The 19,240-nt window shown below is 43.4% G+C and overlaps 1 protein-coding gene across 16 annotated transcripts in view; it reads right to left on the reverse strand.

The window, feature by feature from the left end:
* DST (dystonin) overlaps positions 1-19,240 on the reverse strand; it is a 2,190,048-nt gene that overhangs the window by 1,423,364 nt on the left and 747,444 nt on the right. For 11 of the 16 annotated variants that reach the window (XM_069606164.1, XM_069606161.1, XM_069606160.1 and 8 more), the window contains 2 exons: positions 7,445-7,534; positions 3,323-3,421 (listed from right to left, as the gene is read on the reverse strand). In XM_069606164.1, coding sequence (XP_069462265.1) covers positions 3,323-3,421; positions 7,445-7,534 — 189 coding nt within the window. The remainder of the gene's footprint in view (positions 1-3,322; positions 3,422-7,444; positions 7,535-19,240) is intronic. The other 5 variants (XM_069606170.1, XM_069606155.1, XM_069606171.1 and 2 more) reach the window with 1 other exon arrangement.

Raw genomic sequence — 19,240 nt, forward strand, 5'->3', positions numbered from 1 at the left:
CCTGTCAAACCCAGTGTCCTTCAGAACAAGTGGACTGGGCCTTACTGTGTGCTGGAAAAAGTCAGCGGGGTGAATTATCTCATTGACGTGAAGGGACCTAAAGAGATGTGCAGGGTCTTTGACATCAACCGGCTAAAACCCCATCATAGCCGGGATGACTTGGTCATGGCATTAGTGATTGATGGGGAGACTGAGGAGGAGACCAGTCCCCTCCCAGACCTCCTGCACACTGAAGCCACAGATGGGTCAGTTGAAGGTGTAAACATTGCAACAGAGCTGTCGGAACAGCAACTGACAGACTGTTGCTGTTTACTGGGACAGTTTGCCGGTCTGTTTTCGCTGACCACAGGTTGTGCATATTGGTGCACCCATGATGTGGACACAGGAGCCAGTATGCCGGTGAAGAGTAGGAATCACTGCATATCCGATAAGGTCAGGGACACCATCAATGAGGAAGTTGCCAAGATGTTGTCACTAGCTGCTTTTGTGTGGACTACAGGGGGCTCAATTCTGTCATGAAGATAGATGCTCTCTCCATTCCCCGGGCAGATGAGCTCATGGACATGCTCTGCACTGCTAATGAGTACCTTTTACCTCACGGCATGGTACTGGCAAGCCGGCTTGACAGATGGAGCGAGAAAGAGGTCAGCATTCTCAACCCCCCTGGACAGTCCCTTTTAGCATTGGGTAATAATTGTATTTTCGGTGTGTTGCAACTAACCAACGATTCATGACCTTGCAGAGATAAGCCTGCCATTCAGTCCACGTTACCAAAATTGGACATGGAGGTTTATAATTTGCTTTTGTTTCCAATCTGTTCGGATCCCTTATAGTGTACAAGTTGCTGATGGTTTTACCAGAACTTGACTCATTTTGCTGAACTATTGGTTGCTGTTGTGATCCCATTGATATGCATTACCTTTCCGGGGGAGTGTATGCATGCTGCACATGTCACATAAAAGATCTTATATAAACTTCCTATAGTACACTGCTATGCTTAGAAAAGCTATAAACAGCTCCTTATTTTTGGACATTGTAACCGGGGAGTCTGCTTTTATCTTGCACGCATTTGCTGGTAGAGAATCATCATGCAGGATTCCTAGTCCCCTTTCTCTTTCACTGAAACAATAAGCCCTGCACCCTCGTTTTTTCCAGTCGACGCCTTGCCGCCATGGTACCTCACGGACCGGCTCTTCCCCTACACACATTCTCGCTAGTTACTGGGCCACCAATAAACGGATTGCCTGCCATCTTTGAGCCGCTTTGCCATACAGTGTTGGTTCTGATGGGTTATGGCACGTCTTCAGGTAAGTTTTCTGGGCCGTGCCCCTGTGTGCTGGTATAATGAGACGCTGGTGTCGGTGTAGGGTTACGGAGGGTCTCCTCGATGTACTCTTGTCTTCGGTAGGGCTTCCTACCTCGCCTGCGCCCAACCTCAGATAGCAGCAAAGCATGATTGACCTAGCACATGAAGGACACCATATGATTGTGAAATGTACGAGACGAATAGGAGCAGGTGGCCAGGATGAAATAAAGAGATTTGAGGGGAAGGTGCGAGAATGTGTGATTTTTAGAACAGGGGATAGCGCCAGACAAACCACACCAATGATATACACCAGTATTCCATTGATACCAAGGGAGAGAGTTGGCTCGAAAATTCTATTGTGCACCCCGTGGGAAGTGGTGGTGGCCTGAAATTCACTATGAACTTGATCAGTTATCTTAAGAAGTAGTCAAAAGTGAAGTTTGCAAGAACATTTATATTAAAAAAAAAAAGAAAATTTATGAAAAAAGGTCCTGGAGGAGATATTAAGCAGAGAAGAGTATGTTGCACCCATCATTATCGACAATGGAGTACAATTCAAGTCTAGGAAAATTGATGAATATTTGCAGAACGGTATAACTCACAGATAAAGTCACTTACCACTCAAGCCTAATGGCACTGTAGAACCAATTAACTGGGTAATTAAGGGTCGCATTCATCAGACCATGAGGTTGAACATGAACTGGAACAGAGCTGTGCTTAGAGACTATGACTTCTCATAAGTTCACGCCTTGTGCCACCTCAGGTTTGAGGCCTTTCAAGTAGCGATGTGGTAGAAAACTCAAAACTGTGCTATACCCTCCCAGACCTCTTGTCCCTGAGCTAGGGGGCTGGGTTAGAGAAAGGCTAATGGATACCATAGCCCCTATTTGACATATGAGGTTGGCAGAGAGATTCCACAATGCCTTCAGACCAGCAGGTGGAAAGGTTTAGAACCTCAACAAGGTGTCTGTACAGGAAGTGGGTCAGTTATCGGGAAGGGATATGTGGAACAAAAGGAAGACAGCAGGCAATCCAACCCCACCAAGCAATCCTAGACCTAGGAGTCCAGGGAGACAGGCAAGGAGGCCTGGTAACCTTGAGGAATATGTTTAACTCTACTCTGTGACACCCACCCAGCACCCCTTATGTCGTGTACATAGTTGAGGCATGTGGAAGGGTCTGTAAGGAGTTGCGCGGGTGCCTCTAGGGTCCATGGGGAAAAGGTGAAGATGTGTGGCATGCTCTAGCAGGATAGCCATGGAGCCCTGGTACCTCAAGAAACCTCTAGAAGCTGACTGATGCCTATGACGCTACTCCTGATGTACTTTAATAACACTGTGTTAACTCTCCAACCATCATTACAATAGGCATTCTATTGCTCTCTAACAAAACAACAGGACATACACTATAATGTTCATGTTCGTTATTTAGCCACAAAAGCACTTTCTTATGACAAAGCTCATGTTACGCTGAACACATGAATGACTAAGTTACAGTCACAATAAATGAATACACAATGCAGCTATAGAATGAATAATATTTACACATTGTCAACAATTGCACATTCTTTGCATGGATGATGAAGTTCAGATATTGGTTTAAAAACAAACACTCCCTCCCTACCTGCCTGACCTAACAAAGGCTGGCCATTTCTTTTCAGTCTTATAAATGTTTTGAAACCACTATGAAAGTGCTCCAGTACTGGGAACGACCCTTCCTGTAATACTATTTTCAATCATCTTGACCAGCTGCATGGAGGAAGGGCCAAGACCCGCTGAAGGACTTTAATGTGCTTTGAAAACATTACTGCCGCTTGAAAAAACACACCTGCCCCGATGAGGTCCGGCACATATTTTGGCTACTTGGACCCTATGAATAAAGTGCCCAGATATTCTTGAGGTTTCTGTACTGCTTTTTCTTCGCTACTAGATGTCCACAAGCAAAGATTAATGAAAATGTAAGAGTCACTACAAACATCATACAGGGTTAGTATTGTTATGGGGGCGCCACACCTACCCCCTTATCCACATCCTCCTCATCCTCATGCTGTTCATTGTCGCATGCTTCTGATGAACTCACCAACCGTAAGGTCTTCAAAAAATCCCGCTCCCTGGGCTAATGAACATAATAGACATAAAGAAAAGACAGCAAAGACACAAGAAGACAGACCACAAATGAAAAGAAGAGCATGAAAAGAGCGTAATGAAGAGAAGACACAGCAGGCAAAAGAAATACAGTAACAGTCACAACAGAGAATGGGAAGGAAACCAGCGCTGTGATTGTGCACATCCTATGCATGGAGATTTTGTTAGCCGCTTTAGGTTATGACATATCACTCACCAGCACAGGACTTGGGCTCCCTCACCTTATCAACACATGGGAAAGAAAACTGAATGAAAGAAGGGGAAATTGTCCATGCTTTTAAAAATAAGTGATGACATTAGTTAAACCCTTACCCATGACCGGGATGCGTGCCTCTCTGGTCCCCCACGAGCCTCACCCTGATTTCTGAAAGCATAGCTGGTCAGTTATAAGGATAACATTTGTCCAGAGTTGAGTCGGGTATGGATGGAGCGTGTTGGTAATGTGAAGCATTTTAGGGGACACAAGTTCAAGATGGCCCCATTGACTGGCTAGTTCACACTTCCAGCTATCTGGAAGCAGACTGCCCACAACAGGATTACCAGGAGGTGTTGAGAGCACAGGTATTTCAGGCTCCAAATGAACAGGTCCCGAAGAACAACTTTGCCAAATCAGCATATTTTTCAGGAAATGACATCTGGAGAGTCATTATCACTGGGCCTGTAGCTGCCTTACAGATCGGTGTGAAATGGGTGACTCTCCTGAAAGCCACACAGGCTCTCTTGGCTGCTGTGATCTAAATTATCACCCATCAACTTGAAGTGTAAGCAAAGTACCAAATAACTATTCTGCAAAACGTTTTGGTCCAATGTTGGCTGTTGAAGCACAGGGGGAGGAAGAGAGCACAACCCACCACCATCTGAGGTGCAGGATGAGTAGAGGCATGCACTGTCTCAGCTTTATGGGTCGTATTCACAGGATCAGACACTAAAAAAGGGAAACCTGCTTATCAAATATTCCTCACTAAAACCAAATCTGAAGACTCTGTTACCACTGAATGCTTAGTTTCTCACTGCTTAGAATCCTGCATCTAAGATTCACAATTATTTGTTTTTAGAATGTGCAGAGCACCATAGTAACCACTACAATGGCCTCACTATGGTCAGGACGGCGAGTGAAAATGGGGGGAGTCCGTTTTTTTGGAATAGACAGTACTGTAGGGTTCGTTGGAAGTACTGATGGTTCGGAATATTCCTGATCTATACTGAAAGGTGGTTCCAGAGCCTTCAGGTGAGTGTGACAAGCATGCAACAATCAGATCAGTATCTGGTGAGTGAGGAAGTAGACACAGGGTTTCTGGGTGTGGATCACACTTTTGCGCAGGGGGTATTTTGTTGTAATTTAGAGTAGAGGAAGAGATGCCCTTCTTTGAATAAGGGGCAATAGGTAATACTTAGAGATTAGAATTCAATGGCTGCCCTATGATGTATTTTAGGTTCAAAGTGTCCAGAGAAAAATTGAAAAATATCACAAGCATCCTACTCTAGTACAAGCTGAGCTATGGGGAAGGCTTCTTGAGGTCTGACACAGACATTCAGGCTACGCAGCCTTTGCTGTTACCTTCTCTTCCACCCATTGAAAGAAAAGGCTTTCAAAGAATGGGCAGGCCTCTTTTTTCCTGGGACGCTAGTCAGAGGGGCATAGACAATTGCTATTCTGCAATTTCCAGGGGGGCCTCTTTCAGCCAAAGAGTATTTAAAGAGGAAGCAAGGTGGGCCAGGACTTAGGAAACCTTGTTTTAGTGGCATTTGGATTTGTATCTGTTTTTGGGTACTTGTATCAAACTATTGCCAATTCGCTATGGATTGAATGTCTTACTATGTTTTCTTTGTGGTTAGGCAAACGGAGCAGAACTGTGACCCTTTAGGTGATATAGCTGAAGGTGGGAACGTAGGAGATCATTTTAGTGTGTGGCTGCAAGGAGCAAGCCAAGTCAAACAATCATTACAATATTTGGAATTTAGGGCAGTCCCAGAATTTACACCAGGAGGTGTTCCTCTTTGAATTCTTAACAAGTAGAGTGTCATCTCTGGCTAGGGTCCTAGATATGTCTCCTAATGTCCTGTCCTCATATGCCTTCTCCACAGTCTGCAATGGTCTCTCATCTTATGGGACCTCTTCCGTGTCTCCTGTGCCTACCCAGTTTTCCTTGTCCTCCTGATCCTCATTGACACCACATCCACAGCTCCTAGGCTTGACCATCATGCTCGCTGACTCCTAATCACTTACAACTTCCTGGGCGTCTCCTGTTGCCCTCTGAATAACTTCATTGCCTACCTCCCTTTGAAAACATTCTCCTCCTTTCTCCTGAATGGTCACTCGAATATCAATCCAGGGGTTTTCTCCTTCCTCCTGAATATTCAATCAAACTCTTCTTCAGATGCTCCTTTCTCCCTCTTTCCAGCAGGAAGAGGCATGACAACCTTGGGGGTGATCAAACCAAAAAGGGTATTCCCTAAAAGGGACAGACATAGGCTGGTCATGCTTTATGTGACCGTCATCTGTCAAGGACTTGGAGCAGGGTGGAGTGGTGCAGAGGATCCCCCATGTGAGGATCTTGCCCTTTAGCTGTTTTTCAAAACAGAGATGATGTTGCACATGGTGAAGTTATGGGCTGATTGAGAACTTGGTAATTACTGTTTTTGTATTCAGTGGTCTGATCTATATTTAATCATGAATGTATGTACTTGTATAATTATCAATCTATTGTACATTGATAACTATGCATTTATGCAATACAGCATGTGTTATAACAATGTAATTTTTGTATCTACAATGTATTGGTGGCATTACATTCAGATTCTGCGTCCCTGTTCTTCCATGGGGCTAGCAAACCCCATGGAAGAACATTTGTGGAGTGATCCTGTAGATATAACTCGAGTATTTGTCAGGGTTGAGGTGCTGGTTGATGAAAGTTCCTTCGTAGCTGGGGCTTGGTCAGTCGGTTTTAGTGTGGCTTCGGTTTAAATGCTAGACTGCAGCCAAATCGCATCCGATAAACATCATCAATCTGATCAACCAGCCGGGGAAGGTAGGCTCAACACAATGTAGAATTTATATTGGTAACCATTGGAAACAGCAAAAGGGTCTTGTGACTCTGCAGCATTTTCACCCTTTGAATGGAGGGAATATGAGCAAGAAACATGGATAGCCCTCTTCTCACTCATACCACTTCCAATTACTGAAAAATGCACCATAAATGGTGTTTGCTGTTTTCCGTAGGTGGCCCTCTATCACTTACAAGGCTAGACCCACCACATATAGTCACTGTCATTGCGTCATACACCTAACTGGGGAAATATGAGAGATAACAATAAGACATTCTCCACAATTCCAGTGGGAACCAAGTTTGTGAAATGCCTTTAATCTTAAGAGGCATGCCCTGCAGAGGATTGGAACATAGAATAATGTAATCATTGGGATGCGAACAAACAAAACAAATCTAAGAAAAATGAAACAAAAGTTTCAGTAAAGAAAGGCACGTTGAAAAACCTTCCAAATGTAATAGCCATCACAAGATGGCCACATCTGCAAAGTGTTAGCGATAACCCCATCATCATCAGTGGGTGGAATACATGGAATGGTGGGTGAGATGTGCTAGGGCGTTACAGGATAGATCCTCATGTGTGGGTCCTCTTGAAAACATTCGAGATAGTTACTCGTCTGGAAATGTGAAGAAACTGGACAACCAGTGTCAACTTCATGGTCAATGTGTGCATGAGAAAGTTAAGTAGTAGAAGTAAAATGACAGGCATGACAAAATATAACCATAATTATACAGATGATCTAGAACGAGGTATGAAACAACACAATCAAAAAGACTATCTGAAACATTTATACTACTGAAACTAATCTCTTTCTGAATGTGCAACTACAGCTAGCCACAGGAAGGCCTACAGTATGCAACAGCCGCACCCAGCCATGTAGAAGCACTGAGAACCAGGGAATCCTGGCATGGCATTTAATGTAGATACAAAGTAGGCTTTGTTAACTCACCAGGGTGTCTCCAGATAGGACTTCCAAAAGGGAGATTAGGTTATGTCCATCTCTTAGATCTTCATACAAGTCATTTACATGTTTCCGTACCTACACACAAAAAGGCAGAATTTAAAGTAGTTTGTATGTATGCATACATTTATTTAATATAGCACTAAGGTTGAGGAATATAGAAAAGCACAGGAACAATGATGTTTCTTTGTGTACCTACATTCAACTAAAAATAGATCTTTAGTAATATTCTTTTACAACTTTGTAGATTGTTATTCTGCTTTGAGTACCACACAATCATTGCATTGTAGATATATAAAAAATACTACTTACCAAGTAATTGTGTTTCTCTATCTGGTATCTGCTTAGAATCATATGCTAAGCACAGTTCACCATCTAGTGGTTGGCTCAGAGTATTACATCGTTTTTCAAGTTTGAAAACAGGGCGCAGACAGGGGCGTTGCTGTCCCACTGGCCGTATCCTACGTGTAGCTGATATATTGTACTGTTCTGTTGCTCTCTTGCAGAGAGGCTGGATGGGCGCATGTGGTTCTAACAAAGATATGAGCCACCGTAAAATGGTTACTGGGTAAATATTTGCCTTCTTGGGCCGCTTAGATTCATATACTATGCATAGATTAACAAGCAGAAGTTTAAACATTTTTTTAACATTTATTTATTTATATAGTGCCGCGGGCATCAGTGCGCACAAAAAGATAAACAACAGAACATGAAGCACAGGACAATGAGTGGCAAAAGGCTTTGCTTATCAGATCTATGGCAACACAAATCCTTTCAGTTGCTTACGAAAACGTGGTAGATTACTTTCCAGCCTTAGAGTCAACAGCAGGGTATTCCACAATTTAGGTGCCAGCGTACTCAAGGATCTTCCATTTCCCAATATATCTTTGTCTTTAATGCCCTTGAGTAGCCCAGTTCGAGAGGACCTTAAGGCTCTGCGGATTCACATTTTGTCAGTCTCTCTGAGAGGTAGCAAGGTGCTGAGCCATACACACACTTATGCCCCAAGGTGAGTAACTTGAACTGTATTTGCACAGCAACTGGTAACCAATGCAGCTCTTTCCGTAATTCGGAAACATGGGAGCTGCGTGGTAGATCTTTTGCAACTCGAATCGCATAATTCTGGAGGACTTACAGTTTCTGCAGCTCTTTCCGTAATTCGGAAACATGGGAGCTGCGTGGTAGATCTTTTGCAACTCGAATCGCATAATTCTGGAGGACTTACAGTTTCTGGACACAGCCTATTTTGAACCCCCCCCCCCTCAAACCCAAGTAGTGCGTTGCAATAATCGCTTCTTGGGAGGATTATGGCTCGTGCCAAAGAAATGCAAGTTTTCTCAGACAGGAACAGTCTTATTTGCATTAATAACTTTAGTTGGTAATGACTATTTTGTAGCGTGTAATTAACCTGAGCCTTTGCTCCCAAAGACGCCTCTAGCATAATCCCCAGAGTTTTCACCTTGTTGGATACTGGTATTACAAAATCCTCACTCTGGAAATTGAAATACTCTGATGAAAGCTTTGCTCTGGATTGACAATTGCAAAATATAAGTAGCTCTGTGTTATTATTATTGAGGCGCATCCAATTGCCACACATCAATTTTTTGAGGGTATGATAAATCAACCATAAATCCGCAGAAGATGATCTAAACCCGCTTCATAGGTCCCTCCCAGTTCCAGTAGTAACTGGGTGTCATTGGGTAGTTTGCAAAAATCACTCCGCTATCTGCAAAGATGTCACAAAATGGTTTAATGAACATGTTCAAAAGTACGGGTGATAAGCTAGTGCCCTGTGGAACACCGTAGTGAATAGGGACGGAGGTAGAGGAGGCTGTGCCCAATGGTACAGTCGACCTTCTGTTGTTAAAAAAGGATTGTATCCAGTAGGGGGCATCCCCAGAACAATACCCGAATGTAGATAGATTGGTCAACAGAAGGTTGTGATCAAAAGGCGCTGAGACCCCCCCTCGGTCCATGATGTTTAGCATACTGGCCTGCAGATCTAACAATGCACTTTCCGTTCCATGATGTAATCTGAAACCAGACTGTTTGGGGTGCAGAATCTCAGCCTCCTCTAGATGTTTTTGAAGCTGGATACAGGCAACCCTGTATATGACTTTAAGCAAAAAGTGCAAGTTAGTTATAGGATGAAGGTTAGCCGGGTCCCTTGGGCTGAATCCTGCTTTCTTTACCAAAGGGGTCACTGTGACTTCCTTAATACAGTCTGGTACCATAGTGTATTGAAATTAAGAGTTCACAAATCTTGTGAAGAATGTTTGGTAGGGATAACATCCCCGGAACATGTAGTCTACGGTTGTAGGTCAACTGGTGGAATCTAAATGGTCGACAGGACAAATGGTCGACACCAAAAGGTCGACAGGTCAAATGATTGAATTTTTTTTTTTTCACTTTTTTTTTTGGGGGGGTCCCCCAGCCCCCTTTTTTTTGCTAAAAGCCCCTTTTTTCCCTAAACGAAAACCTAAAATAATATATATATAACTAAAAAAAAAATTCAATCATTTGTCCTGTCGACCAAATTGTGTCGACCATTTGTCTGTCGACCATTTGACTAGACACCGTAGAATTAAATGTATTCAGTATATTTTCCATCTCCACGATAGTAATTGGATGGAAATGTAATTTTATAGTATTTGTCCGATGTTCAGGTTATTCCTATTTTGATCCACTACATCTTCCTTAGTAAGTGAGATTACTTTGATGGTTTCCGTTCTTGTCAATGCACGCCTGCTGGACCTTAACAGTCTGCAGTAGTAGGAATAAAAGATTCTGCCTGAACTTTTGGTTTTTCAAGCGATCTCAGGATCTCAAAACCTTTTTTGAATTATTTTCTTCATTCAGGATATAGGTGTTAAAGACATTTTCTTTAGTTTCACACAATGCTTTTGTATATATTTTCTCCATGTCTTTCGATAGTGCTTTATTAGTTTCAGTATTTGATTTTTGCCAGGTTCTTTCTGCCTGTCGTCTAGAACATTTAATTTCTCTTAATTCTTGTGTAAACCAGTTTTGGAGGTTAGTGTTCCCTGTTATTTATTTTATTTATTACATTTGTTATACGCCCAGACCCGGGGGTATCACGGCGTAGTTACAGACAATGGGGGAATGCAATCTTAGAAAGTACACAGAGGAAAACACAGGAATAACAGTCAGTAATATACAATAATATGCGAGGCAGTCAAGAATATACAGCAAAATGCAAAGCAGTCAGATATGTACAGTTAATTGGAGCGGATTAGTGCTCTAGTTCAGTTAGAACTTATTGAAGAGCCAAGTCTTCAGGAAGCTTTTGAATTTAGGGAAGGAGGTTTCATTCATAATGTGGGTAGGTAGCGCATTCCAGTGTCTAGGTGCCAGTGTTTTGAAGCTACTACCCCCCTTCTTTCTCTCTTTTGTATGTGGGGGTTTCGAGGTATGCGTTTTTGTTGGACCTGAGAAGTCTAGTCTGGGGCTTCATCGTGACTGTATTGTTGAGGTATTTGGGTGCCTTGTTAGCCCTGCATGTGTGGGTGATGCTCAGGGTTTTAAATAGAATTCTGGCTTGGATGGGGAGCCAGTGGTGGTCTCTTCTGGTGTTGGAGATATGTTCAGATTTTTTGATGCCTAAGGCTGCTCTGAGGGCTTTGTTCTGCATGAGTTGGAGTTTGGCTAAATTGGCTTTGGACGTGCCCAGGAAAAGGATATTTCAATAGTCTAGCTTAGACAGTATGAGTGCTCTGGCTAGAGTAACACAATTTTTGGCTGAGAGGAATTTACGGCTGAGGGAGATGAGTTTGGAGGTGTAGGAGGTGGACGAGGCTAATGTGTTTACTTGTTAGGACTTGGATATTGTTGCCTCTAAGTAGACGCCAAGGGTCTTGACTTGTTTAAGAACAGGGATTGTGGTTCCATCGATGGTGAATGATTTGAAGGCGGGCTCAAGGGTGTTGATTTTGCTGGAAGAGCCTAGTATGAGGAGCTCCGTTTTATCGTCATTGAGACAAAGGCTATTATTGGCCATCCAGTTTTGGATGAGTGAGTAGATTTGGTTAACCAGGAGGGAGTCTTGTTCATGATTGCCTGAGAGAGGAATGAGGATTTGGGTGTCATCAGCGAAATTAGTATAGATGACACCCATGGCATCCAAAGCTGCAAATAATAGCTTAGTGTAGGCACTATACAGTGTGGGGGATAGGCAAGAGCCTTGTGGCACACCTGCTGGGACAGGCACTGGGTCTGCTGATTCTTTGCCGATGGACACTCTGGAGGTCCTATCAGCCAAGAATGATTTGATCCAGTTGGTAGCGCTCTGAGCTAGGTTGAAGTTGTTTGCTAGAGTGGTGCAGAGTTTGTCGTGGTCGACCAGATCAAAGGCCGCTGAGAGGTCCAGGAGCATCAGCAGACAGAGTTTGCCTGCTTCTTTAGTGGCATCCATTTGGATCTTCAGATCAAGGAGGGCTGTCTCTGTACTATGGTTGGGGCGGAATCCTGACTGGCGGTCTCCTAATAGTTGAATTTGGCAATAGGCTATTTTGTCAATTATTTTTAGGAGAAATGGGACCGTTGTAATAGGTCGGTAATTAGTGGGTATTGAGGGGTCCAGGGATGTTTTTTTTAGGAGTGGTGTCACCCAAGCTTTTTTGATACTGGTGGGGACTGTGTTTGTGAGGAAAGAGGCATTGATGAATTCGGTAATTATGGGTGTGAGGGTGGGGGCACAGAGTTTTACTAGATGGGAGGGGAATTGGTCTTCCTTACAGTTGGAAGCTTTGAGTTTCATTATGGTGTCAAATACTTCTTTGTTAGACACTGTAAATTGAAATGGGGGGCCAATAGTGGCATTTGATGTAGTCGTTGATATAGTGGGTGGAGTTTTGTCAGCTAGGAGCGTTTTTTTATTATCAATTTTGTTTTGTAGTAGGAGAATTTTAGATGAGAGTGCGTTTTGTATAGTGGTGCACCAGTCTTTGCTAGCGTTAGAAGGTGCTGAAGTTTGACAGGGGTTTTCAAGCTCTCTAAGGATGGTTAACAGTTCTTTGCTGTCGGAGGACACATTAGTAATGCGCAGGTTGAAGGCATTGGCTTTTTGAGAGATTATAGCTGATTTATATATTTTGTTAGCTTCAGCGAAGGCTAGTGCCGATTCTGGGGTATTGTCTTTCTTATGGAGGTGTTCAAGAGATCTTTTTGTGTGTCTTAAGGCTACAAGTTCCTCATTAAATCAAAAACAGGAACGTTTGTCAGGTCTACGGGTTTTGGTGGTGATGGGAGCAAGTAGGTCAATAGTTTGGGTAAGGCATTGTTGGTATTGTTCAGCTAGATAGGAAGGGTTGTTAGTGCCTGGAACCGTAAGGGCAAGGGCAGCACTCAGGACTGGAGTGAGTTTGTCGGAGGAGAGTTTTTTGATATTTCTAGTTTCGAATGCTTCTGGTTTTTTAGGGGTGATGTGCTCTGTACTGGCATTATCTATGGTGAAGTTAATTACATAGTGGTCTGACCAATTGACTGGGAGGATGGAGTCAATGGTGATTAGAGAGTTGAGTGTGAGAAGCCAGTCTAGGGTTCTTCCTTTTGAGTGGGTGGGTTTATCCATCAGTTGTACGAAATGCATTTCTGACATGGCTGTATAGAATGTAGAAGCTTCTGAGTCCAGGGGGTCATCGTATCCTAGGTTAAAGTCACCGAGGACTATGCATTTAGTTTTAGGCTTGATGAGGGGCGTTAGGAGTAGCGGTATGTCCAAGTCAGGGTGTGTATTTTTGTTGGGTGATCTGTATACCACTAGTAAGTTGGTAGTAGTTTGGGGGCTGGAGGTGTACTTCACTAGAAGGCGTTCATAGCCTTGTATCTGTTCTATTGGGCTAGCTCTGATTTCCAGAGTAGTTTTGGCTATAATTGCAACTCCACCTCCTTGGGTGTTTGACCTGTCTGTTCTAAAGATACTGAATCCTGGGGGAATAGCAAGGGCTAGAGATGGTCCTGCTGCTGGATGGAGCCAGGTTTCAGTGACCACCAGCATGTCAAGGTGTTGGTCCTCAATAAGGTCATGGATGTCTATGGCATGGGCACCTAATGAGCGGGCATTGATGAGTGCGCTTTTGAGGGTGGAGGAGGGAGGAGGGGGGAGGGGGTGGGGTGTTATCTAAGATGGTGGAAGAATCAGTGTTTTTGTTATTGGATAGGTGTTTGAGTGGTGCGTTGTGGAGGCTTTTGTGTTGGAGATTAATGGGCGTGGTGTTTAGTTTGGTTGGTGTATTGGGTGTGGTGGTGAGTGGGGTGGATAGTAGGGGCATTTTAGTTCTAGACATGAGTCTATTGAGTCTTTCATTACCCAGGATGGGTGTGGTCGTATCATGAATGCGGATAGGTATGGTGTGATTGTATATGGACGGGTTGGGACTAAGACACGGGTGGTCTGAGGTTGCTCCATTTTTAATGGTGGTGGGTGTAATGTGGGTCTGAGGGGATGGTATGGGGAAAGCGGGGTGTGTGGGGAGGAAAGGGGTGGGGATGGGGAAGTGGCGTGGACAGCCTGGTCTAACTAGTCCTTCGCCAACCTTGATGAGATGACCTCTTGTGCATGGTGTAGCATTGGGGACTAAACAATAGGGGAACATGATAATGGTAAGGAGCGCCAGCATTATATTGGTAGGGTCTGAGTAGTCAGTGATATAGTTTGATGAACTATTTAGGCACATGGGCTGAGTACAATAGTCCAGTGCAGGCAGACAACGCCTGTGTTGCTAGCAGGGTGCACAGGCAATAGGTCACAGGCAATGGGTCACTTAAATCCGATTTAAGCAATCAGGCACAAAAACCATAGGTCACAAGCAGGGTGCATAGGCAGTGGGGCACCTAAATTCGATTTGAGCAATCAGGCACAAAAATCCTAGGTCACAAGCAGGGTCCATAGGCAGTGGGGCACCTAAATTCGATTTTAAAATCAGGCACAAAAACCATAGGTCGCAAGCAGGGTGCATAGGCAGTGGGGCACCTAAATTTGATTTTAGCAATCAGGCCTACAGGTGATAGGTAAGCAGTAGAGAGGCACATGCTACTTAGGTGGTTTTAGATCCAGTAGCTGAGAGGCAGCCTAGTGTTGATTTTTACTTGTAGTCACAGCATTAAATAGTCTGTTTAAAAAAGGCAAGCTTAATATTTTAAGAGCATTTGTGAGACCGCTATGTGTGGCAAAGTCATGGCTATAGGTACTTGGGTTACCATGTATGTTGCAGGTGGGGGGGTCTGGCTGACGGCAGATACAGGCACAAACAGGAACCAAACAGGTGCTGGCCTTGTAACAGTGGGCCTTGGTGCATGTCGGCCGGCTTCACCTGCCGGTGATCAGGGATTGGCTAAGGCGCTAGGCCAGCCAATCCGGATGCAGGCAGGTCCTTGGTAGGGAGTCAGGCAGTCAGGCCGAGGCCAGGGCGGCCATCTTTGATTAATCGGCTCCTCGTGGGCTGTAATGGTGGAGAGGGAGAGCTGGCAGGCATAGATGGTGCACTGATGCTGCATTCAGTGCATCATGCAATTTAAACAGCTTCTTCAAAATTATGAAGAGCGCTCGCGTTGCAGGTGCGATTTTAAAAAATGCGGGGGGGTGCACAGGGAACCCAGCAAAGATGCCTGGGCTTACCTGGTGCACTCAGAAGCTTGCTGGGATGAGGCACTGCTCCAGCAGTGCCTCTCCGGATCTGGCGGCTGGCTTCTAAAGCTGTGCTCGAGATGGGGCTCGTCTTCTGTAGTAAGCAGGAGGATGTGGGCCGGCTTTGCCTGCCGGTCTTCAGGGATTGGCTAAGGCGCTGGGCCAGCCAATCCGGTTGCAGGCAGGTTTTTGGTAGTTTTTTCCATCTTAGAGGAACTAATTGGTCCTAATTCTCAGTTAAGATTGACCGATACACATTAGCCAATGTGTCAGGGGGATCTGTATCCTTAGTAGCTTTTAGTACTTCTGTCATACATTTTTCAAGATCAGTTGTTTTCAGTTTTTTTAATTTCTACTAAGAATTCTCTTAGGGAGATTGGGCTTTTTTAAAAACTTTTCCTGGGAGTTGAATGGTAAGTTCCACGAGTTCTACGAGCTTGTACTCAGTCGAATATTTTTTGTTTTGAGAGTGTGGCTTCTGTATTTAGGATGCTAAATGCAATGTTCTTGAGGTCTGATTCCAATGACAGCGCTTCTCCATCACTGGTATCTCCTTGCCAGCGGTTCAGGTCGCCTAATAAGATTGTGGAACACTTAGGTTTATTTAGGGAGTTCAATAAATGTATGATCCCCTCATTAAATGTGGGCATATTCTTTGGTGGGCGGTAAACTAAAATGAGATTTTCACATGTGTTATGGTAGGGTGTAATTTTTAGATGCAAAATACATGTACATGACACTTCAAATGGAGCAAGCTCTTTTTTGGCTAATATTGAGACCACCCTCACTTGCCGTGATTAAAAATCTGGGCAAGAAAAACATTTCCTGGGGGTGGTGGCTAAATCTATTGTAGGACCATTTAAATCTTTAAGCCATGTCCCTGCAATGAAAAATATGCCAGTGTCATTCTCTGTTATATAATCACATATGCTCAGAGCATGCTTTGTCAGTGACCTAGTATTTAGTAACACTAATTTTATACAATTCTCTCTCGATCGTTTAGGCTCAGATGGTGCACTGCAAACCTGACTACAAATTTAAGATATAATAGGGTAATGGTCACTATATGATTTGCTATTGCTTCCGGATTAGGTTTTAGGTTTGAGATCTAGTTTATGGCGCTGTTACAATCCATTACGTCCTCTTTAGGTCCCACTATGGGATTCTGCTCCATTTGAGCTTCAGTAGTCGCAGTTTGCACAGGGTCTGCCTGAAGTTCCAATGCAGTAAACTTATTTACAAAGGCGCCATTAGCAAGATTGAGTTGATTTATACTATTTAAGCTGTCCATGACCAGCAAAATGCTGGCTGGGATAGTGACTGTGTGGCAATTTATTTGGGCACTAAAGCTTCCGGAGCAGTTTTCTGTGCCAATAGCAGGAGTTTCAAAGTCATAGGTCGACCCATAATCAAATGTAGAGTTGTAATGAGGCAAATGGCTAGAAGCGACAAGGTTAAAATTACTATTTGTACTTTGTATTTATTTGGGACTTATATGCGCCTTAATACAAAGTGCTTAACATAGCAACAATATAAAAACGGTACAGTAGAAAACAATGAACGTTTGTCAAATGGAGCCTGAGATCGACCCTGCTGGATCAGATGAGATTTCAGCTATTTGCGGAATAAAGAATATGTAGTGGTAGAGCGTAGAGAAAGAGGAGGAGCATTGCAATGCATAGGGGCAAGGCGAGCAAATGTGCGAAAGCGTGACTGGGCACGGTGGTGGGGGGCTGGTACTACAAGACGAAACTGAGAACTAGAGTGAAGAGAGCAGGGGGGTATAGAATGAGACATTCGAGGAGAGGTAATCCAGGGTAAGACCGTAGAGAGATTTAAAGACAAGGGATAGAAAGTTGAATTTGAGTCATGCATGTAAAGGAAGCCAACCAAGAGTGAGAAGAGCAGAGGATATAGAGTCACGTAGGGTCAAACAGAAGAGTACACAAATAGCGGCCTTGAAAACAGATCTTAGCGAACAAGTCTACAGGTTGGGAGACCGAAAAATGGAGTGGAACAATCGAAAAGATGTGAACAAATTTGTGAAGATATAAGTAGCTTAGTTGCATCAAAAGTTAAGAAAGAGTGAACTTTGGACATATTAAATAGATGATAGCGGTAGGCACGAGAAGAGATAGAAATGTGGTGTTTAAATGATAGGGCAGAGTCAAAATAGAAACCCAGATTTCAGGCAGTAGATACAATGGAGATTTGAGAAGGGGGAAATTAGATAAATGAAGGAGGGATAGGATAGGGAATGGTAGTAGAAGGAAAAAAAGAGTACTTTCGTTTTTGTAGCATTAAGTGTGAGGTAGTGGGAGGACATGCATGATTAGATGGCCGATAAGCATGAAGACAGCTGAGTATGAATGTCAGATGAGAATGAAGAGAAGAAAAGGAAAAGCTGGGTGTCATCCGCATAGAAATGATGGCATAGTCCTTAGGAAGAAATCACCTTAGCAAGAGAAGTATAGAGAGAAAAGAGAAAAGGTACCAAAACCGATCCTTGTGGGACACCATGAGCAAGAAGATGGGGTTCCAACGTCGTACCGCCACAAGAAACAGAAAATGTCCATTGGGACAAGTAAGATTGGAACCAGGAAAGAACAGAAACAGAAAAAAGAAAGGATGAGAGGGAAGCTAGCAAGACTGTGAGTGATCAACAGTGTCAAAGGCAGCAGAATGTCTAATAGAATAAGAATGCAAGAGTGCTTAGAGTGACGATTCATAAGTTTAGGATTGAAAGAAGAGTGGTTTCCGTTCAGTGCATAGGACGGAAACCAGATTGAAAACGAGGGAGAATTGAGTTATTAGACACAAATGTCTCATGATTGAACGTACGCGGCAGTTATACTGCGTCCTCGAGGTGAGAATCAGAGTAACTGGCCCCATGTCCCTACACAAACCGGCACAAACCAGCTTGCGATGACACACCTGACCAATCAGAAATAGCAAGCTGAACTATGAAACTTCTGGTCAATGTACTTCAGTGACACTACTAATCAAGAAAGTACTTAACTTCAATTCTAGGCAATAATTTCAGGCACCAGCAGCAATACAGTAAGTAACAGGATGCTCCTCTCTAAAAGGATACGAAATATGCAATTTAGTTAAAGCAAATATGATTTTTTTAAATGCTTCCTAAAATCGAATTCACATATATATTTATCACAAAATGCTAAAATGACTTCAGAGATAGATTAAGCTATAATAATAGAGTGGCGAGCAAGGTTTGACTATCTATAGCTGGCACAGTCATACGTCTACCAGCTCAATCTAGTGCCACCTCGCGAAATTTGCCACCCACGAGTAGAGAGGCCTGGAATGAAGATGATCCCGAAATTCCGGAAATAAATACGAATGAAAGTCTTAGCTACTGCCAATGGTTGCCATCGCCTTCAAACAACATTTCAATTCAATATGCCGGTGATATTAGTCTCTTATATACATGGAATACACGTGGAAATACACATATCTTTGGAGAGGAAGGGCTGATATCTAATTTTGACATATTTATGTTGGTGGCCTTACAGGAAACATGGCTCACTGAGCCTGTCCACTTTGATGGTCGCAGTATGGTGCAAAAAGTAGCCTGTAAGGGTCCAAAAGGGAGGCCCAGGGGAGGGCTTCTTTTATCTGTAAAGTCCCCATGGGTAGCAACATCACTTAAAGAATCCTCAAACAATGTGCAGGGAGTCATAATTAGTCATTTGAACCGGGTCATAGTTTCTATAAATATTTAAGATCCCCCAAACCTTATGGGCACAGAAGAAAATGCTAAAACAGTAGTATCCATTTTATTGGAAATATTTGCACCAATATCCTTTATGGATGATTGGTGACTTTAAAGCAAAAATAGGCATCACACAATCTGCTCACACCGATAAAGGTATAATCACCTCGGAAATAGTTAAAAAGAAATCTGTCAAACCGCCAAGGTAGACCATGGGCTAAAATTATCGAGGATTTTGGTTTAACAACACTAAACGGTAGTTGTCCTAGTGATGCAAAGTTGGCATACACAAGATACGATGGGCATGCAATGTCTACAGTTGATTATGTATTTATTTACAAAGAACAGTGGCCTGTTACTAACAGTCGACATGGCCATAGTTAATCGCCACGAGAGCGACCACTTT

Source organism: Ambystoma mexicanum, chromosome 4p (assembly GCF_040938575.1).
Source record: "Ambystoma mexicanum isolate Mex_15411 chromosome 4p, UKY_AmexF1_1, whole genome shotgun sequence".
Lineage (NCBI taxonomy): Eukaryota > Metazoa > Chordata > Amphibia > Caudata > Ambystomatidae > Ambystoma > Ambystoma mexicanum.